The sequence below is a fragment of the Coregonus clupeaformis genome, chromosome 7, assembly GCF_020615455.1.
Source record: "Coregonus clupeaformis isolate EN_2021a chromosome 7, ASM2061545v1, whole genome shotgun sequence".
Lineage (NCBI taxonomy): Eukaryota > Metazoa > Chordata > Actinopteri > Salmoniformes > Salmonidae > Coregonus > Coregonus clupeaformis.
Window position 1 is genome coordinate 5,145,530 of NC_059198.1, and position 27,220 is coordinate 5,172,749.

The 27,220-nt window shown below is 44.7% G+C and overlaps 1 protein-coding gene and 5 non-coding genes across 8 annotated transcripts; all 6 read left to right on the top strand.

The window, feature by feature from the left end:
* LOC121568767 (transportin-2-like) lies at positions 1-26,015 on the top strand. 3 transcript variants are annotated; one of them, XM_045221072.1, is made up of 25 exons: positions 1-80; positions 2,106-2,205; positions 3,083-3,158; positions 3,488-3,637; positions 7,439-7,545; positions 8,025-8,158; positions 8,509-8,590; positions 8,971-9,093; positions 9,217-9,335; positions 9,880-9,940; positions 10,773-10,944; positions 12,259-12,411; positions 14,946-15,171; positions 15,579-15,750; positions 17,782-17,868; positions 19,231-19,338; positions 21,894-22,052; positions 22,295-22,382; positions 22,670-22,768; positions 23,348-23,383; positions 24,170-24,265; positions 24,512-24,687; positions 24,991-25,065; positions 25,355-25,494; positions 25,668-26,015. In XM_045221072.1, the coding sequence occupies exons 2-24, from the start codon at positions 2,107-2,109 to the stop codon at positions 25,460-25,462; spliced, it is 2,706 nt and encodes a 901-aa protein (XP_045077007.1). In that variant the 5' UTR covers positions 1-80; position 2,106; the 3' UTR covers positions 25,463-25,494; positions 25,668-26,015. The 3 variants fall into 3 exon arrangements, with proteins under 3 accessions (XP_045077007.1, XP_045077009.1, XP_045077008.1); XM_045221073.1 differs by lacking the exon at positions 1-80 and adding an exon at positions 86-172; XM_045221074.1 differs by lacking the exon at positions 23,348-23,383.
* On the top strand, positions 2,547-2,617 carry LOC121570836. Its single transcript, XR_006001574.1, has one exon. It is a non-coding gene; the product is annotated as a small nucleolar RNA SNORD41 (small nucleolar RNA).
* On the top strand, positions 7,862-7,932 carry LOC121570839. The gene has a single exon (XR_006001577.1). It is a non-coding gene; the product is annotated as a small nucleolar RNA SNORD41 (small nucleolar RNA).
* Positions 9,664-9,734, top strand: LOC121570837. The gene has a single exon (XR_006001575.1). It is a non-coding gene; the product is annotated as a small nucleolar RNA SNORD41 (small nucleolar RNA).
* Positions 10,177-10,244, top strand: LOC121570838. Its single transcript, XR_006001576.1, has one exon. It is a non-coding gene; the product is annotated as a small nucleolar RNA SNORD41 (small nucleolar RNA).
* On the top strand, positions 12,646-12,716 carry LOC121570834. Its single transcript, XR_006001573.2, has one exon. It is a non-coding gene; the product is annotated as a small nucleolar RNA SNORD41 (small nucleolar RNA).
* Positions 26,016-27,220: the final 1,205 nt, after the last annotated feature.

The window sequence follows — 27,220 nt, forward strand, 5'->3', positions numbered from 1 at the left end:
TTCAAACCTGTAGTACAAGCGAGGACGAGCACGAGAAAGAAGCTGCCCCGTCGAGAAACTTCAGTCTACAAATCAATATTGTACGTAGCATGTGATGTGTTATCTAGCTATATTAAACAAAATAAGACGAAATTGGATTGATAGCTGAATAATTGGTGACATTAACAAGCAGGTAACGTTAAGCGCTGGGAAAGGAAATAGCTTAGTTAGCATTAGCTAACTAACAAACTGACAATTTCGGCTAGCGAGCTAGCTAGGTTATTAGCTAGCGAGAGCACATGAATGCATTGGGCCACAATAGCAAGCAAACGCAACATCAAACAAATTGACCATTTGTCGATACTCGGTAGGATTTAGCTAGCGATTCATATAAAGTTGGCTACTAACAAACGCCAAGTAGCCAGTAGGCTACTGGCCAAATTTGAAAATATTTGTGTTATTAGCTCGTTAACTAGCTAGGTTAACGTTAGTAGCCATGTTTAGCAGTAGAATAGCTAACAGTTAACGTTAGCTAAACTTGCGAGATAGTAACTTTGTCTAGATTACTTCTCAGTTGGCGTTATTTGTCTGCCATGTTCAATCGAATAATATATCGACTGCCTTATAAAGCTAACGTTAGCTAACTAACTCATGTTTGTACTGTTTGTTAGTGTCGAGGCCGCATATTTGGCCTTGTTTCTTTTATACTGCATGTGTGTGGCTGGTGAAGCCGGGGACTGCCGTGGTGAGAAGGGTTAAGTTTACGGCGTTGACCCGACTAGCTACCGTGGCCGGTACTTTGGGTTTTTTCGTGACTAGTTATATAGTTCGATCGTCGGAACTAATATTACCATAGCGCCAACGTTAGTCAGATAGTGGGAAGTGTAACATAAACAACTATCAAGAAGATAGTTTGTGGTGTTTACATATCAGCTAGTTAATTGTGTTGTGACCAAAGAAAGTTGTAGGGCGGCTATTGTTTCATGTCGTCCCCGGTCCAGGGATCTCTAGCTATATTGCAGCACACCGACAGAAGGGAACCGGGTGTCGTGGGGGGTGGGGCAGGATTAGGGCGGTTAAGCTGGGTCACCGATATATTTTACTCCTTGTCTTTAGCAGAGCATGGCCTCGTTTTATTTGCCACAATCCGATTCCCAATTTCAACTGCAGCTTCGAGCTCCCACAAACTTTGCTGCTGTCTTTACCCGGCCTTATAGACCCGTTTCCGGGTAGAAACAAGCTCATGCAACGAAACCGCGCAAGCGGCGCTGTTTTGCAGGCCTATTTTTGCATGCCCCGCTCTGGCCATGTGCATGGCTCACCTTCGGTCACATAATGCCACTGCATTCCCCATCATTAGTGAGCATATGGCGTTTAGTCTGGCAGTCGATATTTTAATAATAGAATCCCCGAATGTTAACTTTGGGAAGCCGGCTGCAAGAGCATGTCGATTTTGTAGCCTGTTTCTTAGCTCTACATATCAAATTATTGATTTGTATTGTCATATAATCCAGTGCCAATCCGTGCCACATCACAAGATGCATCCGTTTATAAACCCTCATCAATTATTTAAACTATAGAAAGGCCAGTCAGCCCATGGCTGCTTCCCAAATAGCACCTTATTCCCCGTAGTGCACTACTTTTGACCAGAACCCTATGGATCATGGTCAAAAGTAATGCACCAATAAGTAATAGACCACCAGACCCACAGGATATGATGCACACTTTATAATTCCCTACTTAAGACGGCGTTAGTATTCATACTGTCTGATCCAGAGGTCTCTCTTAGTCATTTACATTTTAGTCATTTAGCAGACGCTCTTATCCAGAGCGACTTACAGGAGCAATTAGGGGTAAGTGCCTTGGGCACATCGACAGATTTTTCACCTAGTCGGCTCGGGGATTAGAACCAGCGACCTTTCGGTTACTGGCACAACGCTCTTACCCACTAAGCTACCTGCCGTCCCAGTCATACTCCTATACTCTCTGTCCCTGCAGACTCTCTCTGCTAATAGAACTCTCTATTATATCACTAATTTTCCTTGTTGTATTATCTTATATCAGTAATGGGGACATACGTAATTCATATATCTGTAACTTTGTGTGTGGGTGTGGTCCCCATGCAGGATGGAGTGGCAGCCGGATGAACAGGGACTCCAGCAGGTCCTCCAGCTCCTCAAGGACTCCCAGTCCCCCAACACGGCCACACAGAGAGCCGTGCAACAAGTATCCTCTTCATGTACAGACACTGACTGGAGAGGGGGTTAGTGGGATGGGGACCTGTATGGCAGTGGTACCTCTGTGTGCTCTTCTGTGGTCCTCAGTTGGTAGAGCATGGTGCTTGCAACACCAGTATAGTGGGTTAGATTCCTGGGACCACCCATACGTAAACTGTATCACCACATTAGTGTAAGTTGCTTTGGATAAAAGTGCCTGCTAAATGGCATATTATTCTATGGTTATTGCATCATCTAGTTCAGTTTGCAGGGATCTCAGTCTATGGGGCCTGTATTGACAATGTATCACAGTGGCGATAGTGTTATAAGACAGTCACTCTGACTGTCCCTCTGGATATGATGCATTCTATAGAACTCCTGACTGTTACTGATGGTGTTAGTATTCATACTGTCTGATCCAGAGGTCTCTCATACTACTCTGTCTGGTCCTTTAGAGTTTGCCTTTGTTAGTATAGCATATAATCCTAACCCTCCAATCCATAACTTCCACTAGCCTACTTATTACTTACTTAAACCCTTGTCCTCATTAGGAACCATAGGTAAGGCTACTTATAGCAGCAGTTATTTCAAAATCATTCATATGGTACAACCTATACAAAGGGGTGGCAACCATTTCTGCAGCTTTAGAATTAAACTTAGCTGGTATGTGACGAAATCACAGATCCGTTGCATTCCAAACTCTGTCAAATTCCTAACTTCTGAAATAAGCACCGCACTTAGTATTTCAACTGGTGGTATTTTTGCTCTGTCTAAATGTCACCAGTAGATTACACTGCTGCAGTGAAAGTGTACTTCTAGTTATTTGTTTGAGTTTAGCATCATGTGAGTTGTCTGTGATGTGAAATTGCCCTTAACCGTGCTGTCAGAAACTTGAACAGCTCAACCAGTTCCCTGACTTCAACAACTATTTAATCTTTGTGCTCACAAGACTGAAAACTGAAGGTGAGAGCCCTCTGTCTGTGTGAGTGAGTTTATATGTTGTAGGTGAGCGTCCAGTAGCCTGAGTCGTGTTCATTAGGGTACACCGTATTACTTCTTAGCTCAAATGAGTTTTTGGTTTCTTTGTGTTGTCCATTCTTTGGTCAGCATGCCGTCATTATCTGCTTGCCTTGTTATTAGTGGTTCTCCAGACTGCTGCGTGTCATTTGGAACGCACGTTGCTGTGGCCTTCGTCTGCATCTCTGACATTCTCCTATTTTTCTTCCTCTACCCCATGACCGCCCCGACTTCATCCTCTTCTCCCATTCCTCCCTCCTGCTCTCTCTCTCCAGATGAGCCCACTCGTTCTCTGAGTGGTCTGATCCTGAAGAACAATGTGAAGGCCCACTACCAGAACTTCCCCCCGGCCGTGGCTGACTTCATCAAGCAGGAATGCCTCAACAACATAGGCGACCCGTCACCCCTCATCCGTGCCACCATCGGTGAGTCAGTGTGTGTGTGTTAGGTCTGGGTGTGTGTGTGTGTTAGGTCTGGGGGGGTGTGTGTGTGTTAGGTCTGGGTGGGTGTGTTAGGTCTGGGTGGGTGGGTGTGTGTTAGGTCTGGGTGGGTGGGTGTGTGTGTGTGTGTGTTAGGTCTGGGTGGGTGGGTGTGTGCGTGCGTGTTAGGTCTGGGTGGGTGGGTGTGTGTGTTAGGTCTGGGTGGGTGGGTGGGTGTGTGTGTGTGTGTGTGGGTGTGTGCGTGTTAGGTCTGGGTGGGTGGGTGTGTGCGTGCGTGTTAGGTCTGGTTGGGTGGGTGTGTGCGTGCGTGTTAGGTCTGGGTGGGTGTGTGCGTGCGTGTTAGGTCTGGGTGGGTGGGTGTGTGCGTGTTGGGGGGGGTGGTTAGGTCTGGGTGGGTGTGAGACAGAGATGGTTCTGTCTGTGTGGTAACAGTAGGTGTGTCTTGGCATGCATTGCATCTGTCTCGGGTAACTGCTGTCTGTGGCTTTAATGTGGTTAATTTTTCTCACCGTCCCTCCCTTTAGTACAGGGGTGTCAAACGTCCGGCCCGCGGGCCGGATCAGGCCCGCAAACGGGTTTAATCCGGCCCGCGAGATTTAAAAACAACAACAATTTATAATAATTTTGTAAAGGATAAAAATGCGCTGCAATTTTTCAATAAAATAAACTGCTGTTCCAATTGCGTCCACTGGATGGCGCAATAGCAATTGTGTTAAGCAAGCAAACTGTTTATACCGGGGCAGAGCAAGTAGGTCAAGCACGTGCAGCCAATGAGCTACTTTGTTTTGCCCGCAATATTTATTACGGCTTCTACTTTTAACATTATGTGCTTTGGCACCCTCATTGCCCCAATATGTCTCTGTCAAAAAAGAGAAATGTGGACGCAGAGTGCAGAGTGTTCCAAGAAAAATGGTCATCCTATTTATGCTGAAAGAATATAACCTTCGTCGCCACTATGTGAGTCTTCATGCCGACAAATATGACAACTTTCAAGGACAGCGGAGATGAGAGAAGGTGAATGAACTGTTGGCGGGTCTGAAGAAACAGCAGTCTGTGTTTACTCACAGCCGAGACATCAGTGACGCTGCAGTGAAAGCTAGCTACCTCAATGCTAATGAAATCGCAGTGGCTTCAAAACCATTTAGTGAGGGTGAATTTGTAAAAACATGCATGATGAAGGCAGCGGAGATTGTGTGCCCTGAAAAGCGGCAGGCTTTTGCAAATATCAGCCTGACAAGAAACACAGTTGCAGACAGGATTTCCGATCTTTCAGTGGATTTGGACAGCCCGTTGAAGCAAAAAGTAAAGTCATTTATTGCGTTTTCGGTTGCAATTGATGAAAGCACGGACATTACAGATGTTGCACAACTGGCCATTTTCATCCGCGGAGTTGATGACACATTGACCGTCACAGAGGAGTTCGTGGAGTTGGTGCCGATGACAAATACAACGACAGCAGCTGATATTTTTACCGCACTCGTCGGCGCGCTGGACAGGGTCGGAGTGGACTGGTCCCGGCCTGGCTACAGATGGTGCGCCCTCAATGATCGGGAAAAAAGCAGGCGTTGTGACAAAGTTCAGAGAGAAAGTGCAATCTGCAAATGGAGGACGTGATTTTTTGACTTTTCACTGTATTTTGCTCCAGGAGGCTTTGTGTTGCAAGTCATTAAAGATGGATAACGTCATGAAGGTGGTCATCCAAACTGTTAATTTCATCCGATCCAGAAGCCTGAATCACCGTCAGTTTGACAGCCTTCTCAGAGAGAAAGACCACATCTATGGCCTGCCATACCACACTGAGGTAAGATGGTTAAGCCGAGGTGCTGTGCTGAGGCGTTTTTTTGATTTACGAGAAGAAATTGAACAGTTCATGGAAGAAAAGGGCAAACCAGTGTTAGAATTTCATTCCGCAGAATGGATGCAGGACTTTGCATTTATGGTGGATGTTACAGAGCACCTGAATAACTTGAACAAACAGCTGCAAGGGCGCAACAAAGTTGTCACGCAGTATTATGACAGCATACGTTCTTTCAAGTTGAAGCTGTCATTGTGGGAGACGCAACTTGCCGGTGGTGATGCAGCTCACTTCCCCTGTCTGAAAAATGTGTGCGCGACCCAACATGTGGCAGACATGAAGCGGTTCAAAGATAAAATAACGGGACTGTTACGGGAGTTTGAGCAACGCTTTCAGATTTATGTTTATATGTATTTATGTTGATGTGCTATTGTTTTTAATTGATTTTATTTTATTTGTATATTTAACCTATTCTTGACTCTGTGGTTCTTGCACTTGTTTGGGGAACAGGATTTCATTATTTTTATCTACATTTCTGCCTGAGAAATAACACCCTGATATAGTTCTGTGATATACTTCTGTGAATCACTGAGGCATTGTGTGTTTGTGTGTTCTTTGTCCTCAGAACTTTCAAATAAATTGAGGTGTTTTATGATTAATAGTGATGTTGTGCTTTTGGACACTGTCCTCAGGCTCCAGCTTTATGTTTATATGTTTTTATGTTGATGTGCTATTGTTTTTAATTGATTTTATTTTATTTGTATATTTAACCTATTCTTGACTCTGTGGTTCTTGCACTTGTTTGGGGAACAGGATTTCATAATTTTTATCTACATTTCTGCCTGAGAAATGACACCCTGATATAGTTCTGTGATCTGTGAAACAGTTCTGTTAATCACTGAGGCATTGTGTGTTTGTGTGTTCTTTGTCCTCAGAACTTTCAAATAACTTGAGGTGTTTTATGATTAATAGTGATGTTGTGCTTTTGGACACTGTCCTCAGGCTCCAGCTTTATGTTTATATGTTTTTATGTTGATGTGCTATTGTTTTTAATTTATTTTATTTTATTTGTATATTTAACCTATTCTTGACTGTGGTTCTTGCACTTGTTTGGGGAACAGGATTTCATTATTTGTATCTACATTTCTGCCTGAGAAATGACACCCTGATATAGTTCTGTGATCTGTGAAACAGTTCTGTTAATCACTGAGGCATTGTGTGTTTGTGTTCTTTTTCTTTAGAATTTTCAAATAAACTTGACGTGTTTTATGATTAATAGTGATGTTGTGCTTGTACTATTTTGGACACACTGTCCTCAGGCTCCAGCTTTATGTTGATCGTATTAAAACAAAGAAAACAATCTGAAGTTGTTGTTTTTAAGTTATATATACCATGATTTTTCCGGTCCGGCCCACTTGGGAATAGATTTTCCTCCATGTGGCCCCTGAGCTAAAATGAGTTTGACACCCCTGCTTTAGTAGCTATCTTCACTTTCCTCATCCCCCCCCAAACACAGACATCTCTCTTCCCCCATCCTGCCCTCTGGATTTGATGCATTCTATATAACTGCTGACTGTTAATGATGGTGTTAGTTTTCATACTGTCTGAACCAGAGGTCTCTCTATACCTTAACTCTCTTGTACATCCCTGTTTCCCCACATCTCTGGTCTGACAAGACAGCATAGGTGGAAGCAATGTAGTGGAACCCTTCAGGAGTGTTTACTTTCACCTGTCCACTTCTCCCAGATCAGTGGGTTCAATTGTTTTGCTTCGCCTTGTGCCCCGGGTGGGTGGAGATTTCACTTAAGGACCAATGCGATGGTCTAAAATGTGCAAACTCTGCCCACCCTAGTTACCGGGCAATGCAAAACCAACATGCTCAGTGAGAATGGCAATGTCACCTCCAAGAGACTGCTATTTTAGAGTGTTAAGAGGAAACCACCGTGTGAGTGTTGCTTCCTAACCTCTTTCTCTTAATCTCTCTCTCTCAGGTATCCTGATCACCACCATCACTTCCAAAGGGGAGCTGCAGGCATGGCCGGAGCTGCTGCCCCAGCTGTGTAACCTGCTCAACTCTGAGGACTACAACACCTGCGAGGTCAGGAGCTACCTGCCTACCTCACACTCACCTCTTTTTCTACTCTCCCTTTCTTTTCCATCTGTCGCCCTTCTCCATTTTTTGTCTTCCTCCTTCCCCGTCTCCCTTGCTTTTCTTTTTCCCCTCCTTCCCTGTCCCTCTCTCTTTCCCCTTCCTTCCATGTCTTCATATCCCTTCTTCGGTCTTCCTTCCCTGTCCCCTCCTTTACCTCTCCACAGCTCTCTTTACCTCTCCACAACTCTCTGTACCTCCTAAGAGTTATTTTACTCGTTGCTAAATGTTTTCAGTAGCGTTCTCTCTCCCCATCCCATGCCATCTGGATATGATGCAGAACACCTTGACAGTGATTGCCAGTGATGCTTGTTGTATTCATACTGTCTGATCCAGACCTGTAGCCTATTGTCTCAAATCATCCTACGTCATCCCCCTCTGTTGCTCTGAGTTTGACTCTGTCTGTCGGCGTGTGTTCTCTTGATCAGGGCTCGTTTGGCGCCCTGCAGAAGATCTGCGAGGACTCGTCGGAGCTGTTGGAGAGCGACGCGCTCAACCGCCCTCTCAACATCATGATCCCCAAGTTCCTGCAGTTCTTCAAGCACTGCAGCCCCAAGATCAGGTCAGTCCGAGGTCCCCTGTACCTCCAGACTATCCTGTTCCCAGATCAGTTTGTGCTGTCTTGCCAACTCCTGTGGTCATAGTTATGCCAGTGACTAGAAGAGTTGGCAAGACAGCACAAACAGATCTGAGAACAGGCTGCCTCTAGACTCCATTGGCTGTTTCTGTTCTTACTGTTGTGTTCAGTAGAATATAGCACAACGGATTACACATCTGTGTTCTTATTGGACCAGCTTAGGTAGTTGCGTGGAACATTTGGGTCGGTTTCAAAAAGTTGTCCTCCTACTTATCCCACTGTTTTCAAATACATTCATTTGCTGTGACTCATGGTGATATTGTCTCTGCCTGTAGATCTCATGCCATCGCCTGTGTGAACCAGTTCATCATCGGCAGAGCCCAGGCCCTGATGGACAACATCGACACCTTCATCGAGGTGAGCATCAGGCAACACACAACACTGTGTTGACCATAGAAATATAATTGTTGTGGTTTGATGGGCTATGCCCATTCTAGTAGTTCTACCTCTATGGTGGTGACACTGAAGAACACTAAGCTCTTCTGGCTATGATGCAGAACACCTTGACAGTGATGGTTAGTGATGCTTGTTGTATTCATACTGTCTGATCCAAACCCTACAGCCTCTTACATGTCCATCGTCTAGGCAACGGTGTGAACTGTAATCAATGGTGTTGAGGATAGCTGTAGATTCAAGACTGACATCGGTTTCTCTTATTTTCTTCTCTGGCACCACTCTTTCCTTCTCTTTCTCTCTTGCACTATCCCTCTCTCTCTTCGTGTCTCTGTCTCTCTCAGAGCCTGTTTGCGCTGGCTACAGACGAGGACTCGGAGGTGAGGAAGAACGTGTGCCGCGCTCTGGTCATGCTGCTGGAGGTCCGCATCGACCGGCTAATCCCTCACATGCACAGCATCATACAAGTGAGACCACCACCACTTCCTTATTTACACTCCCACAGACCAATCAGCACGTCCGACACTGTCATACCTCATCAGCCAATCCCAACCCTTGACACTGCTGTGTCTGTATCTCTCTCCCGCCAGTACATGCTGCAGCGCACACAGGACCCGGATGAGAACGTTTCTCTGGAGGCCTGTGAGTTCTGGCTCACCCTGGCCGAGCAGCCCATCTGCAAGGAGGTGCTCTCTGGACACCTGGTGCAGTGAGTAATCCTAAACATACCTGTAACATACAGCATCACCTGGATTGTGTTGGTTGTACGTGATGTAGAGAGAGGGGGGAACGGTCAGGTCAGAGGTGAAGAGGGGAACAGAGGTTAGTCAATAGTACAGCTTGTAAGAGTAACATACCCATAGAGGTCCTATAGTTCATAGTGTATTTAATTCTGTCAACATACTGTACTGTGTTCTATTAGGTGTGAAGAGAAGGAAGTTCAGAGGAACAGAGAATGTTGATTCCATTTCAGTAGTGTTGGCTAGCTGTAGTATAAGACCTCTCATGACGTTTACCCTCTCCCCTTCCCATGCTGTCTGGATATGATGCATAACACATTAACTGTGATGGTCAGTGATGCTTGTTGTATTCATACTGTCTGATCCAGACAGCTGCAGCCCACTTGCCACATCTGACGCTGTATAACTTCAATCTATTATTATATGGAACCAAGAAATGCTGTGTTGTTGATTGACCAACAATGGAAAGACTGCTTGACTAATGGTGCCTTGTCTCTCTCTTCCCTCCTGTAGGCTCATTCCTATCCTGGTGAACGGCATGAAGTACTCTGAGATAGACATTATCCTGCTGAAGGTGAGCCTGCCTATCTGTTCTGGGTGTGAATGATGACACCACACCTATTTCTCCCCACCAGGGTTGTGTTCATTAGGGCACACTGTAGCAAAACGTTTTGCAACGGAAAATGAAAATGACTGTTTCTTATTGGACCAGTTTAGATACTACCTCCCTGTTTTGGACCATTTGTTCAGTTTCATGCTTAATGAACACGACCCAGATGTCTTTCCTCCCACCCTCTCCTTACTGGTACTCTTGGTGTGATGACAGCTTTAGCTTGAGACTTTACTGATATTTGATGTATTCATACTCTCTGACCTAAGGCGTTGTATCTGGTTAATGCCAGTTAATGGTGTAGCAGTGTTTTCCCCCCTGCTAACTGTCCACACATTTCCAGTTTCATAACACATCACCTAGGCTAACCCACAGGGAATTTCTGCCTGCCAGACACTCCTTACCCTGACTCATAGTCCTCTGTCATAGAAGCCACACACTTACTCATTTCAGTGCATTAATACCCTACTGGCTATTTCTGGCACTAAGCTGTGTCCATATGTCCATGCTACAGCATGCTTTTTAGAATGAGAAGGTCTTAGCCTCCTGAACTGAAACCTCATTTGGTCCTGCTATACTAGGAAACAGTCTCGGCCCTAGGTATTGCCTGGAGTTTTTCCTAGTCAGGTCACGCGTTCCCGGAAAAACTCCTTGCCCAAGTTATAAAATATTAGCCTGGTCCCAGATATTTTTGTGCTGTATAGCCATATCTTATGCTTGCTGTCATGTTTCACAGCACAGACCTCGGACCAGAAAAATAAAATATAGCAATGATTAATGTAGTCTCTCTCTCCAGGGTGATGTGGAGGAGGACGAGGCAGTGCCGGACAGTGAGCAGGACATCAAGCCCCGCTTCCATAAGTCACGCACCGTCACCCTGCAGCACGAGGGAGGAGAGGGAGAGGAGGGAGAGGACATTGACGAAGATGACGATGATGATGACGATACGTTATCTGACTGGAACCTACGTGAGTCTGACATTACTTTAAGCCAACTGTTACTGAAACCACCACAGCCAGGATGGGAGAAGAATTAGAAAACAGACTGATACTGTCGATGGATAGAGCAGGAGGATTGTATCTGCTGCAGTCTACATGAGGCTTGTCTGTGTATGCTTGCTTAAAGCAGCATAATATAACTACATTTGATAGTCATTCCTGTGGGACAATGTTGTCAAAAGTAACAAAAACAATTAAGTGGATAATCTTTCTGTATTTGTGAAAATATAAGTGGAAAGTTCTTAAGTCTTTCTATAGACTCTTTAAGATCAGAGGTACTCTCACCATCTAAACAGTACACTGATTCAGTTACTTCCCTGTTTGGCTGCTCTGCTCTCTCCACTGTCAGTGCACTGCTCCCCAGTGTCTCATTAGCAGTAAAGCTAGAGGTGGTAATTGGACAGTGTGAACACTGAACAACACAGCCAGAGTAGAGATTACTGGCATCAGTGATGCTCCCTGCTGCTGTCTGGCAATGGAGCGATTCACATGCAGAGATGCGCCAGAAAGGTGGAAGACCACTGTTATCACAATGGTGTCTGCATAGAACAAAACGACATAGAATTGTTATTCTGTATCTGAGTGTTAGTTCACGTAACCTTTACCTGAAATGATATAGCTTTTTACCGGTGTCATAACTAGATCACAAGGTGGATAATTCTTAGACATGATTTTATGGAAATTGCTGTGTCATTACTTCAGGGCTGTAGCTAGTCTCGTCAGCAAGACACCAACATCAATGACATTCTGGTGACTGGAGAATCTGACTTGTGGAGAAACCTAGAACGGCTGAAGTGGAGGGTAGGCTGTTGCTAGTGTGTTTGACTGTGTTTGCGTGCGTGCCGACTGCAGAATGACTTTGCATTTAACTGCTGCTGTGGAAATGATGACATGTTCTCATCTGAACATATATGATGCTAATTAGAGATCGTTTTCTGATCTACAGCAGGATATTGGTAGGACTGGTCTCCTTAACCTCAAAGGAATGGGTGTATAGGCAGGCCAGCGTGGTTGGTTTATTTGAAGAATCTGTTACTGTTCAGACCAGTACAACATGGCTTGGCCCAGATTCAGTACTGTGAAAAGGGTATGATATTAAATGACTAGTTCGCTCTAAAGCCATCTTAGTATTTTGGTCATTAGTCCACTGTAAATAAAATCCCTCAAATTGTACATGTCCCAGCAGTCAAGATTTCAAGATGGAGCACTTTCAGTACAGAGCAAAACTGTAAAGATGTTTTTCATCATGTTTCTGAGTGAACTATCCCTATTATCTCCCTGTAGGTAAGTGTTCGGCGGCTGCGCTGGACGTGCTGGCCAACGTGTTCCGGGACGAGCTGCTGCCCCACCTGCTGCCCCTGCTCAAGGGCCTTCTCTTCTCCCCTGACTGGGTCATCAAGGAGTCTGGCATCCTGGTGCTGGGAGCCATCGCTGAGGGTAAGGACTAGGAAATCAATCAGTCACACTGTTTACACTTCACATAGCTCTCTCCTTCTCTTGCTCAGTCTCATCTGTGTGACTCTTTCTCTCTCTCAACTGATTCTCTCTTGGCTCTCCATCTCTCTCTCTGCTACTCTCTGCGCTGTTGCTCTCCTCTCTCTGCTGTGATGTACAGTACACAGTGGTTCTTTCTCCATCTCTCTATCACTCCATTGAGAGTTGACTGTCCCTCTGGATATGATGCATTCTATAGAACTCCTGACTGTTAATGATGGTGTTAGTATTCATACTGTCTGATCCAGAGGTCTCTCATACAGTCATATTCCTATACTCTGTTAATTTTGCCACTTTTTTAAAATTTAGGTTGGTCTTAGACATGTTGTCTAAAATATCATGAAGTCAGATTTTTGTCATTTGAATAATGATTTAGTCTAAAAGGACAGTGGGCCATTTTAGTCCACTAAATGCCCTTTCATTTTAGTCACATTTTGTCATCACATTTGTGTTGCCTCATAAACCGATAGTAAACATAAATCACTGACTTTCATGTTCACAAATATACATATCCTTGTCCTACCAACATATCTTTCTGCATAACATCCTATCTCACGATTCTCTTCCCAACAGCCAAATTGGCAGAAGAACACATTACTCTGCAACAGATAAAAAAACTAGTCAGATTTTAGTCAGGGATAATTTCGTCTCGTTTTCATGTACCAAAAAGAAAAATTATTTTGGTTAATTGTAGTTTTTTCTGGGTCTGTTTAGTCAGTTATCGTCTCATCGATTGCCACTGAAAAATAGGGGTTTGAATATTTTTGTTGACGGAATTAACACGTCTCTGTCCCTGCAGACTCTTTCTCTGCTAATGGAACTCTAGTTCCTTGTTGCATTATATCAGTTCAGATTGACTTAGCAGTGGTGCCGTCATTCATTTTTGTCAGTGGATGCTCACGCCAATGTCTGGTTCCCCTGTCACTCCAGAGTTGTCTACTTTCTCTCTCTCCACTGTGAATTTGCTACACTTTCTCTCTCTCTCTCTCTCGCTCTCTCTCTCTCTCTCTCTCTCTGCTCTCTCTCTCTCGCTCTCTCTCTCTCGCTCTCTCTCTCTCTCTCTCTCTCTCTCTCTCTGTCTCTCTCTCTCTCTCTCTGTCTCTCTCTCTCTCTCTCTCTCTGTCTCTCTCTCTCTCTGTCTCTCTCTCTCTCTCTCTCTCTCTCTCTCTCTCTCTCTCTCTCTCTCTCTCTCTCTCTCTCTCTCTCTCTCTGTCTCTCTGTCTCTCTCTCTCTCTCTCTCTCTCTCTCTCTCTCTCTCTCTCTCTCTCTCTCTCTCTCTCTCTCTCTCTCTCTCTCTCTCTCTCTCTCTGTCTCTCTCTCTCTCTCTCTCTCTCTCTCTCTCTCTCTCTGTCTCTCTCTCTCTCTCTCTCTCTCTCTCTCTCTCTCTCTCTCTCTCTCTCTCTCTCTCTCTCTCTCTCTCTCTCTCTCTCTCTCTCTCTCTCTCTCTCTCTCTCTCTCTCTCTCTCTCTCTCTCTCTCTCTCTCTCTCTCTCTCTCTCTCTGTCTCTCTCTCTCTCTCTCTCTCTCTCTCTCTCTCTGTCTCTCTGTCTCTCTGTCTCTCTGTCTCTCTGTCTCTCTGTCTCTCTGTCTCTCTGTCTCTCTGTCTCTCTGTCTCTCTGTCTCTCTGTCTCTCTGTCTCTCTGTCTCTCTGTCTCTCTGTCTCTCTGTCTCTCTGTCTCTCTGTCTCTCTGTCTCTCTGTCTCTCTGTCTCTCTGTCTCTCTGTCTCTCTGTCTCTCTGTCTCTCTGTCTCTCTGTCTCTCTGTCTCTCTGTCTCTCTGTCTCTCTGTCTCTCTGTCTCTCTGTCTCTCTCTCTCTCTCTCTCTCTGTCTCTCTGTCTCTGTCTCTCTCTCTCTCTCTCTCTCTCTCTCTCTCTCTCCCCAGCCCTTTATGACCCCACTGTCAGTGTTAGTCCATAACACACTAATATAGGCTCCCAGAAGATGTTGACAGTGTATGGAGACGAGTTGTAATGCCATATGTTTTCCACTGCGCTGACCCAGTTAACACGTCACTAATAGGATGTACACTAATTGGATTCCATTTAGTTTTCACGTGGCTGTGTGTTGATAATAGACTTGGCCTACAATTGAGTGTTGTCAATAAAGAATTTGCCTAAGGCTAGCTAGATTCAAATTCTATCTAACTTTATCGGCATGAAAGGAGGAATTGAATGTTGCCTAAGCGATACACAGATGGCAATATTCAATTGAATCACTTCACAAATACACCAGGTAAAGACAATGTGTCATGGTTAAAACCTGCTAATAATATTAAGTGAACAGATTATCTCCTATCTGTGCTTTGAACTCATGACCTCCCTAGTAAACAGATCCCCACCCCAATCACAAACCAAATATTAAAAGACCGTTATAGAAGGTAAAGTAAACTTCCATGCATTGTGGTGCCTACCTCCCGGAGCTCCTTCCCCACCTCATCCTGTGTCTGTGACAAAAACACCCTCTCTCTCTCTCCTCCAGGCTGTATGCAGGGCATGGTGCCCTACCTTCCGGAGCTCCTCCCCCATCTCATTGCGTGCCTTTGTGACAAGAAGGCCCTGGTGCGCTCCATCGCCTGCTGGACCCTGTCACGCTACGCCCACTGGGTGGTCAGCCAGCCCCCAGACTCCCACCTCAAACCCCTGATGACCGAGCTGCTCAAGAGGATACTGGACGGCAACAAGAGGGTGCAGGAGGCCGCCTGCAGGTGTGTACAGTGTGTGTGTGGGAGGGTTCTTTTGGCATTGTCCATGTGTTTCAGCTATGACAGTCAGACCTGGGTATTTTTTTTTCAATTACTTAAGCTGTGCTTGTATGAGCTTGCCTGCTGCGATGGAACCAATGGAATAGTCACAAAAGTTCAACCCGACCATCATTTGACTTCTGCTGTGGAAATGATGACATGTTTCTCACCTGAACATATGATGCTAATTTGAGATCGTTTTCTGATCCACCGCAGAGTATTGGTAGGACTGGTCTCCTGAAGGGATATGTGTATAGGCCAGCTTGGTTGCATTCTCTCAAAGCAGATGTTATTGTGTGTCTTGTATTAATGTCTGTGTGTGTGATGTGTCCATTCTCCTACTCTGACCCTTTGGCCTTTGTGGCCCTCAGTGCGTTTGCCACCCTGGAGGAGGAGGCGTGTACAGAGCTGGTGCCCTACCTCAGCTTCATCCTGGACACGCTGGTGTTCGCCTTCGGCAAGTACCAGCACAAGAACCTGCTCATCCTCTACGACGCCATCGGTACGCTCGCTGACTCCGTAGGACACCACCTCAACCAGCCTGTGAGTCTGGACCTCAAAATATCGTCACTTAGTTAGCAAACTAGCACATAGAAAAATCAGAAAGCTGGATCAGCTTCACGGCCAACAACTCCGTACCGTCTTATGATGTACAACATCCTCTGTTCATTGTGGTGCATTGTTGTTGTATCACAACCTCCTTGGTTAATTTTCATAGGTTCATCTTTATGGTGAAGATTGTTGCATTGTTGCCTCTGCTCTCATCTATGATGAATTCAAACAGACATTCGAAATCTGAATCACCAGTGTGGATGTATTGTAGACTGAGATTGTTTAGTGAGAGATGGCATGTGTATAAATCATCTGTTTGCCATTATGTTCTATTACACTGCTCAAAAAAATAAAGGGAACACTAAAATAACACATCCTAGATCTGAATGAATGAAATAATCTTATTAAATACTTTTTTCTTTACATAGTTGAATGTGCTGACAACAAAATCACACAAAAATTATCAATGGAAATCAAATTGATCAACCCATGGAGGTCTAGATTTGGAGTCGCGCTCAAAATTAAAGTGGAAAACCACACTACAGGCTGATCCAACTTTGATGTAATGGCCTTAAAACAAGTCAAAATGAGGCTCAGTAGTGTGTGTGGCCTCCACGTGCCTGTATGACCTCCCTACAACGCCTGGGCATGCTCCTGATGAGGATGGTCTCCTGAGGGATCTCCTCCCAGACCTGGACTAAAGCATCCGCCAACTCCTGGACAGTCTGGGGTGCAACGTGGCGTTGGTGGATGGAGCGAGACATGTCCCAGATGTGCTCAATTGGATTCAGGTCTGGGGAACGGGCGGGCCAGTCCATAGCATCAATGCCTTCCTCTTGCAGGAACTGCTGACACACTCCAGCCACATGAGGTCTAGCATTGTCTTGCATTAGGAGGAACCCAGGGCCAACCGCACCAGCATATGGTCTCACAAGGGGTCTGAGGATCTCATCTCGGTACCTAATGGCAGTCAGGCTACCTCTGGCGAGCACATGGAGGGCTGTGCGGCCCCCCAAAGAAATGCCACCCCACACCATGACTGACCCACCGCCAAACCGGTCATGCTGGAGGATGTTGCAGGCATCAGAACGTTCTCCACGGCGTCTCCAGACTCTCACGTCTGTCACGTGTGCTCAGTGTGAACCTGCTTTCATCTGTGAAGAGCACAGGGCGCCAGTGGCGAATTTGCCAATCTTGGTGTTCTCTGGCAAATGCCAAACGTCCTGCACAGTGTTGGGCTGTAAGCACAACCCCCACCTGTGGACGTTGGGCCCTCATACCACCCTCATGGAGTCTGTTTCTGACCGTTTGAGCAGACACATGCACATTTGTGGCCTGCTGGAGGTCATTTTGCAGGGCTCTGGCAGTGCTCCTCCTTGCACAAAGGCGGAGGTAGCGGTCCTGCTGCTGGGTTGTTGCCCTCCTACGGCCTCCTCCACGTCTCCTGATGTACTGGCCTGTCTCCTGGTAGCGCCTCCATGCTCTGGACACTACGCTGACAGAAACAGCAAACCTTCTTGCCACAGCTCGCATTGATGTGCCATCCTGGATGAGCTGCACTACCTGAGCCACTTGTGTGGGTTGTAGACTCCGTCTCATGCTACCACTAGAGTGAAAGCACCGCCAGCATTCAAAAGTGACCAAAACATCAGCCAGGAAGCATAGGAACTGAGAAGTGGTCTGTGGTCACCACCTGCAGAACCACTCCTTTATTGGGGGTGTCTTGCTAATTGCCTATAATTTCCACCTGTTGTCTATTCCATTTGTACAACAGCATGTGAAATGTATTGTCAATTAGTGTTGCTTCCTAAGTGGACAGTTTAATTTCACAGAAGTGTGATTGACTTGGAGTTACATTGTGTTGTTTAAGTGTTCCCTTTATTTTTTTGAGCAGTGTATGTCACCTGTAGATTGTCGCTACATCACAAGCTCAACTTGGTGGGTTTACACGGGTTTAATCTTTATGGTGAAGAGACACAATATTACTAAATTGTAATTTTACTGTCTTCTCCCCCCTCACAGGAGTACATCCAGAAGCTGATGCCTCCCCTCATTGCCAAATGGAATGAGCTGAAGGACGAGGACAAGGATCTCTTTCCACTTCTGGAGGTTATACATTATTATATACATGAATCATGTTTGGTGCATCACAAGGTGGATCTTTCTTAGACATGATTTTGTGGAAATTTACATCATTGCTTTAGGGCAGTTGCTAGTCTTGTGAGCCAGATACCAACAATAATGATATTCTGGTGAATGGAGAATCTGGCTTGTTGGGGGGGAAAACCTAGAGCGGCTGAAGTGGAGGGTAGGCTGTTGCTAGTGTGTGTGACTGTGTGTGTGTGCCGACTGCAGAATGACTTTGCATTTAGCTGCTGCTGTGGAAATGATGACACGTTCTCATCTGAACATATATGATGCTAATTAGAGATCGTTTGCTGATCCACAGCAGAATATTGATAGGACTGGTCTCCTTAACCTCTTGAGCTGACAACAATAACTGGTGCCGGAGGTCAGGCACTAGGCAGTGTTTTTGTTGTAGGTAGCTTTAAAATCAATACAAAATTATCTATAGCTCTTAGAGCCTCTCAAAGCATACAAATGGAAACGGGTGACTGTTGTGCTTCCAATGGTCGGTATTATACTGCCCCCTGATGGAAGAAAAGCAGTACTACACCTCTTAATGAAAGAAGCGTTGGAGCATCCGCTTGGCGTTTCCACTCACTACCAAATATGGTGATGAGAGGAAGCCCAGTGGCCGGCAGTGGGAGAAGATGGTGCGAGATGGATTTTTGCCGACATTCTGCAAATCTTATCAACAAAATATTTGATATCCGTACAGTTTTCTGTTTCTAAAACTAGAATCTGTAACAGAGTAGACTGCGTTTTCCAGACTTTACCCTTTTGCCGAAGTAAAACAATTAAAATGTGTTGTTTAGAAGGAGTGCAAGGAAGAATTGAGTTATTGCACACGCACACTTCAGAGTACGCGTTCCCTAATGGAGATATGCAAATAAATGCTAGAACGCGCCAACAGGATCTCACTAGCTGGTGCTTGGCTCTGCCCCTCCTTGCTTGTTCTGCCCACTGATTAATATCCTCCCATTGGATACGACAGGCTCTGGTCGATCTTGCATTTATTTAAAAAAAGTTGCCGTCCCTATGCAATTTTACTCCATTTTCATTGGCTCATGAGATCGAAACGGGGACTGACAGACTTCTGTATCTGAAAAGTTAAAAAGCCAGTCCCTCTCCTTGACTCCTTTCGTTGATATGCAGTGAAATCACAGGAACGGTGAAAGAATGAATAATCTTAAAGGGACTTGTGAACTGTCCCTTTTAAGATCGGTGCAAGTGAGTGAAAGGCCACACTGACAGGACACCACTTTGACCTATTGATATGCAGCCTGTGTTTTAGTTGTTACCGTCCCCCACCCACCAAACTAACCCTGTCTCTCTGTGGCCCCCCAGTGTCTGTCGTCGGTGGCCACGGCCCTGCAGAGTGGCTTCCTGCCCTACTGTGAGCCTGTCTACCAGCGCTGTGTCACCCTGGTCCAGAAGACCCTCGCTCAGGCCATGGTAAGAACCTATAGAGCTCGCCAGCTTGTAGTCCTAAAAACTGGAAATGAGTTACCTCTGGATCGTTCAGCCATTCCTATTGGGGAAATTAATGTGGAAAGAATGGGATTTTGGGATGAACGGTGAAATTAAGATCTGAGGTTAACGCAGGCTTAGATCTTATACGTTTTGTTCTGAGATATCAGTCGGTTAATAACATGACCTTTTATGAATTATGAAGGCTTTATGTGCTTGTTTTGATTACATAAATGCTTCAATTCACAAAAAAGTGACGTTAGCTGATGAAGATTCTTATAGAACAAAATGTATATCTCCTAAGCCTGTGTTTACCACAGACCTTATTTTCGGCGGTTATCCCAAAAAACGATTTTTCCCATAGGCTTTGTCCAACGAGCCATGGTGGAGTTAGTACCTACAAAAAGACGCCATTACTATTGCTCTCTATAGTACTCTTATACAGTCTATACACATTAAATCACCAGACATGCCTTCAGTGAAGAACCATGTTAATGTATGGCAACAAAAACTGTTACAAAATAAGCTAGATATAGCTAGGTTTCCTTCTAATTGGCGACAGATTTTCATTCGAAAATCTGCATAAAAACAATATGCGCATTTTCCCAGATTGTTGGGTTCAGTAACCGAAAGGTGGCTGGTTCGAATCCCTGAGCCGACTAGGTGAAAAATCTATGTGCCTTTGAGCAAGGCACTTAACCCTAATTGCTCCTTTAAGTTGCTCTGGATAAGAACGTCTCCTAAATGAATGAAATGTAAAAACATTTAAATAAAAGGCTGTGCGTGATGTAGTGCACATAAAAATGACTTTTGTGGTTAAATTCCCATATACCCCCCAAAAAAGTATACAAATTGTTTCCATCGTGTTTTCAACTCTACTGATGATTTTTAAAATTAGTTTCACGCTGTTGGCGGTAGGTGCACTTGATTCAGCAGCCCTAGCGTCGGGAAGGCAGTGTTCCCATTTTGAACCATTTCATGTGTCTGAAGGTAGAACTCCACCTACCCGGCAGGCCCAGAGAGCAAATCAAGTGCACCTATAGGACTATCGCTGGCCATTAGATAGCTCAGATCACTGTCTGCACAGTTTCCTCAAGCCATAGACTGCAAAAAGAAGCCTCGAACACACAGCAAAGGTTTAAAACCATGACTAGAGAGCGACTCAATGAATACAGCATAGAGCTACTGGTTTTATAAGTAGATTAATGTTTAAGTTATTAATCACTGTCAACACTTTGTTCAAACCTTTTTTATAAGCCATGTGTGCCGATAAGCTTGTTATTATTAGCAGCTTATCTTTTATATTATCGAGGAATATTTCACTTTCTCTGTTTATAGCAGTAACAACATGAATTGGTGCATGAGGCAGAAATAATGCAGTGCGACTTGAGTTTTGCCATCAGCTGGAAGACTGTCCCCTTTTCTCAGCGGAGTGAGGGAGAGATGGTGAGTCGGGTGAGAGGCAGCCTCACCGCTGCTCATTCCTCCCCTCAGACTGATCATCGGATGCAGGCCATCAGTCCAGTAAAAAATATATACAAATTATGCTCACTTAGCTGTGCCTCACAAGTAATACAACAAATGATATATTGCCAGTGTGATCATATACCTACATTTTTAAAATATATATATATTTTTTAATGGTCAGAATTGGTAATTCAAGCATAGCCAATATGCAGTGATAATGTATTGGGCCCATAGCCTACTGCACAAACCTCATTGCTACAGAACTGTTATTTTTTGGGGGGGTTAATGTTGCATAGGCTTAGGTTTTTTAAGTCATGTTTAAAAAAAAATCAGAGCTGTAGATCTCAGCTTCCATTTTGATTCAGAAAGTGATCTTGACTCAGAAAAGGTTGGTGACCGTTGGCCTACATGATGAGATTATTATGGACAAAAGAGCGAGAATATTTTTAGTTTTCAAATGGCAGCCAAGCATCGATCATCATGTCACCAGAATAAGACCCTCGATATTTATTGGAAAGGAGCATCAAGCTCATCACCTTGCACTTTCACCACCCTGTGAAGTTCATCATCATTTATTTAATCTGTAGCCTAATAAACTGCATGCTTTCCCACGTCGTAGTGGGAGGACCCACATGCCATCGTGTGACTCTTCGGTATGATGGTAATATCAATATTTGCGCAGAAGTGTTTCCACCGCCATTTCTCGCATAATACATTTTACCGAAGCAAAAAGATTCCACCTTGTCTAGCGAATTTTGTTTTGTCGACGTTTGGAAAGGTTACAGACAAATTTGCTCTTTCCATCATGCCTGTCGTGATTTATTTTTTATCCAACATGTACTTTACTGGCATGAAAAGGTTGGATGGAAACCTGGTTTCAGATATTAATTATAAGTTAGAATATAAACAAATGTTAATTGTAAATTTATTCTACACCACAAAACATAAGTTAGCGTAAACAAACTGCGTTTATTCAGCAATTTATTAAACAAATCGTACAGCGTTTTAGCTTCATATCCTAACTGTGAACAACAACCCACTGATGACTCTCTGTCCGTCTCCTCTCTCTCCAGATGTACAACCAGCACCCTGACCAGTACGAAGCCCCTGACAAGGACTTTATGATTGTGGCCCTGGACCTGCTGAGTGGCCTGGCCGAGGGCTTGGGGGGCAGTGTGGACCAGCTGGTTGCCCGCAGCAACATCATGACCCTGCTCTTCCAGTGCATGCAGGTACACAGGGGCATCCAAGTGCCAACTGTCAGTGTCCATTTTGAAAATGTTAAATTAGTCAATTTGAAGGAGGATAAGTTGCCGTATAGTTTATACAGTGCTGCTCTGTCGTTCGCAAAAAAAAAACTGAAACTGGTTTGTATGAAAGTTGGTATTATTGCTGTTTGGAGTGTTAAAAGTTCCAAATATTTGTTTTAACCAGATGTGTGTGTGTTTTTGAGACTAACTGTGCGTTCCTCCAGGACCCTATGCCAGAGGTGAGACAGAGCTCCTTTGCTCTGCTGGGAGACCTGACCAAGGCCTGCTTCCCTCACGTCAAACCCTGCATTGGTGAGTCGACCATAGTAATGAAGAAATTACCTGTCAATGTCATGAAAAAGTAGATTCATAATCAGGACTAGATTACCAGTTGCTGGCGCTGAGGAGGTATGTGTGTTGGAGTGACTAGTAGTTTAAGTATTATTTGTATATTGGTGAGTGTGTATACCAGTAATTGTGTGACTTGTTGAGTGTACTGTTTGTTTAACCTGTGTGTTTGTGGGAGTTTGTGTATAGCAGGGATTGTGTGACAAGTTGTGTGTAGTGTTTGTATATAAACCTGTGTATCCCCCATCCAGCTGAGTTCATGCCGATCCTGGGCCTGAACCTGAACCCAGAGTTCATCTCTGTGTGTAACAACGCTACCTGGGCCATTGGTGAGATCGCCATGCAGATGGGTGAGTTACTGCTTGCTGTGTGTCCTGACTGCAGTCTTAATTTATTACACACCTGCACTCTTTACCTCACAACCACTCTTAAATGCATCTCACTATCTCTGCTTTCCCTCGTTCTCTCCCTCCCTTACTAATTCTCATAATAACACACACAGACAACCAACAACCAGTCTGCACCTATGATGATCTCTCTAACAGACATTCGAAATCTGAAATGTTCTATGTGGAAGTTAAAGGTCTGAGTGTGTGACAGAGGTCCCGGTGTAGGGATGAACACACAGATGGTAATGGTGTCACGTGTGTTATGGTGTATGCTGCTAGGGTTTGCTGTCTTTTGGATGGAGCATGTAGCTAACTCTGTCAGATTTGATTCGCTGCCCTTGCTCTATAACCCATGAACTCAATGACCCTCTGTCATACGAGTGAGTCAATCTCCCTTGACTACAGTGTGCTGCAAGATGCCTGAGTGATGGGTCCTGCTACCATTGGACTCTAACAGTGAGGCCTGCAGGTGTGTGCAAGCATGGCAGGCCAACCAGCAGTAGTACAGTGTAGTGACATTGTGCTAAAATACCTCTACAGGGAGAACTGACAAGAAGGATGAAGGAGATTGCTCAGGTGAGCTAGGGGGAACCATGGCTAAAGATGGTGGCCATTTTGGGAAATTGGCCAGAAATCACGAGAACCCTATTTTTGTAGCAACACCACCAGATTCACTCCATCAGTAATCCATGTTGGTAATGGTGATTTGATAGAAGTGATTGTAATGATGACACTATAAATACTCTAAATGACAGTGAATACTTGATAGCGCTGATGTTGGAGTTGACTGTAGACCTGGCTTCAAATTCTATTTGAAATCATTTGAAATACTTAAGATGTGCTTGATTGTATATGAAAGGAACCTATAGAAAAGGCCCCAAAGTTTAAACCCCGTCCATTTGCCACTCCAGGCAGGCTAGAGAAAATGCTCAAAGTATCTGAAAGATTTCCAATAGTAATTGAACCCAGGTATGGGTATACTCCCGAGTGGCGCAGTGGTCTAAGGCACTGCATCGCAGTGCTAGCTGTGCCACTAGAGATCCTGGTTTGAATCCAGGCTCTGTCATAGCCGGCCGCGACCGGGAGACCCATGGGGCAGCGCACAATTGGTCCAGCGTCGTCTAGGGTAGGGGAGGGAATGGCCGGCAGGGGATGTAGCTCAGTTGGTAGAGCATGGCGTTTGCAACGCCAGGGTTGTGGGTTCGATTCCCACGGGGGGTATGGGGAAAAAGTAATGTATGCACTAACTGTAAGTCGCTCTGGATAAGAGCGTCTGCTAAATCACTAAAATGTAAATGTATGGAGAGCAATGCCATAATTTCCAGCTGGTTGATTGTGTTGCGTTTTCCCTGGTGACTGTAGGATCAGACATGCAACCCTATGTTGGGCTGGTCCTCAACAACCTGGTGGAGATAATCAACAGACCTAACACACCCAAGACCCTCCTGGAGAATACAGGTACGGTACTCACACAGACACATGTTTAAATCCCTACCCCCATGGAAAACAACAAGTATTTAGGCTCCAGTCCACTCCTATTATGATCTCTTTAACAGACATTTGAAATCTGAGATGTTCAATGTGGAAGTTAAAGCTCTGAGTGTGAGACTAGGAGATCTGACTTTGAAGTTATTGTTCTAAAACTTATTGGTATGGCCCTGTAGTTATTGACACATAATCACTCCTCTGTTTCTCTTGGGACAGCCATTACGATCGGCAGGCTGGGGTGCGTGTGTCCACAGGAGGTGTCTCCCATGCTGCAACAGTTCATCAGACCCTGGTGCACATCGTTGAGGAACATCAGGGACAATGAGGAGAAAGACTCTGCGTTCCGTGGAATCTGCATGATGATCGGCGTCAACCCCGCTGGAGTGGTTCAGGTGAACACTGTTCCACACAGGAATATGGATTTACTGGGGCCAATACTTTAAATATTTTTGTTCCCCGAGTGTGTTGCCTCTCCACTCTTGTCTATTATGAACTCTAAACAGACATTCTTAATCTGAATAACTAGTGTGAATGTAATTTAGACTGAGGTAACTCTGGTGAGAGAAGGCACATTGTATTCAACCAAGCGTGTTTGGTGTCATTGAAGGATGATTGGAACCTAAATGAGTAAGGGAATGTGGATGAATGTTGGATGATGAGGATGTTGTCATATGAACTTTGGTGTCTCTCTTCAGGACTTCATCTTCTTCTGTGATGCTGTGGCCTCCTGGGTTAGTCCTAAGGACGATCTGAGAGACATGTTCTACAAGGTAAGCACTCGGGAGATATATACCTCAACAAATCTCACCCATACGTTTGATCCTCAGGATACAAAGGTTCTAGACTGTTGGGTTCTAAGTAGACCTCATGCTCCTCTTCCTCCACACCCTGTGATGATCTTTATCTACAGACATTCGAAATCTGAACATATATTGTGGATATTTTAGACTCTGAGATGTGTGGTGCCAAGAAAACAAAAGAACCAGCTTTGCCAGTGTGCTGAAGACCACTGACCGTATACCCCACCTTGATTTACAAGCTTTGTTTGTTGTGTTGTAGATCCTCCATGGCTTCAAGGACCAGGTGGGCGAGGAGAACTGGCAGCAGTTCTCAGAACAATTCCCCCCTCTGCTGAAGGAGAGGCTGTCGGCCTGCTATGGCGTGTAGTTCCCCTCGCCGACACAGGACACGCCTGTCAGGTATTGACTCACTTTAGGTAGAACTGATCTAGGATCGGCTTCCTTTCCCCATATCCTAATGTTATGTTTAGTCCATGTTCTCTCTGTTCACCTGAATAAAAAATTAACTTGTTTTCCCTTTTCTCCCTCCTCTTCCTATTCGCTCCTCTTCTCCCACTTTGTCCCCTCTCCAGGTTTAATCTACGGGAGGGTTACTGGGGGAACTCATCCATCTGTGTTACTGCACTGCCCTGATCGTGGGGGGAGGAGGAGAGGGATTGGCCCTGGCTCCTGTCCATTCAGACTACAAGTCCCACGACCCTGTGTGTCTCTGTGAGGGTGGGTGGGAGGGAGGGTTACTGGGAGGGAAACTGGGGAGAAAACCTCTGGATTTCAAACGCCAAACTTAAATCCAACGACATACTCCGATGTAACCAAAGCCACAGGGGTTCTATAAGAGGGGGAGGGAGGGTAGGATAAGCAAATGCACGGGCCGGCTACGAACGGCACTAGATCCATTCGATAACCAAGGTTAGAGGAGAGCTGTGGTGGGAGGGCGGGCGGGGTGGCAGCAACCCCGGAATAAGTAAATTAAGGAGAAATCTCAAAACCAGCCCAGGAGCCACAGTTTAAAAACACAACACACGTATGTAGACTGGCACACTTAGACTTAGTTCAGGCAGGGAAGGTAGTTGCCCTGGCCCGAACGACCAATCGGTGCACAAGCACATTGCATACATTCTACAATAGTCATTTGAGAATCTATACAAAGGCTGTGGGTGGGATACAGATGTAGCGCTGATGTTTTATAATAGCTGCCTGAAGGCTAGCCTCAGAGGGGAAAGCATGAGAGGCTTTTCAACATAATAACGGGGAGAGTTCTAGAAGAGTAATTTGCACCTATACTACACAAGCTTTCATAGACCGTACATTACTGTACCTGTTCATATTGGGACTTATCTCTATAAAACACAGGTACATTTAGACAATTTTTCTTCCCTTGCTTGCAGAATTTATTTTTATTTTTGAAATGATATTTGTTTCCCTTCTAAGAAAAATAGTAATTTAAATGTAGTCTGTTTTTTTCCTTTCCCAGTTCTTACTACAACAGACTGACACAATCCTTCCAGAAATAATTTACTGTAGTGCTGACAAATGTCATTTTTTCCTTTTGACTAGCTCCAGTAAGGGTTTGATTGGTTTGCATGGCATTGATCACCTCTTTTTAAGTGACGTGTGTGTGCGTATCTTGTTGTTACAAGTAGATTTTTACATTCGGAAACAATGGTAGTAGGCTTATCGTTCAAAGGTAACAACACTAGGTTATTATTCTGTGACCAGCCCTCCCCTGTCGCCATACTTAACACATAGCAAACGGGTGGGTTTCTTTAGCGTTGAGATCCAGTAATGTCATAGTTCAGAGACGCAAGGTTCAATCGATCTTATAGAAGAATAACTCCCTGCAACCAGTTATACTGTAGTAAAAATCATAATCCGTTTTGCTGCTACTTCTTTTGTTTTTATAGTATTTACAATGGATTAGAGCGATAAGGCATCAGTAAGAACTTTATAATACATCAGTTGCTGGTTCTTTTTGATATTATGCACTTTTATTTGTAAGAATGTAGAATCTCACTTAAATGATAGACAGTAAATATACCAATCTTAAGGGTATAGGCTCTATTTCTTTTTGTCAAATGATTTTAGGACTGTTATGGTTTGCTGAAGTAAGACACGATATAATGAA

Coding starts and splice junctions, on each gene's coding strand:
- LOC121568767 (XM_045221072.1), top strand. CDS start 2,107: ATGGAGTGGCAGCCGGATGAACAGGGACTCCAGCAGGTCCTCCAGCTC. Junction 9,336..9,879: donor CTCTCTGGACACCTGGTGCA/GTGAGTAATCCT, acceptor TCCCTCCTGTAG/GCTCATTCCTATCCTGGTGA. Junction 22,383..22,669: donor TCACGTCAAACCCTGCATTG/GTGAGTCGACCA, acceptor TCCCCCATCCAG/CTGAGTTCATGCCGATCCTG.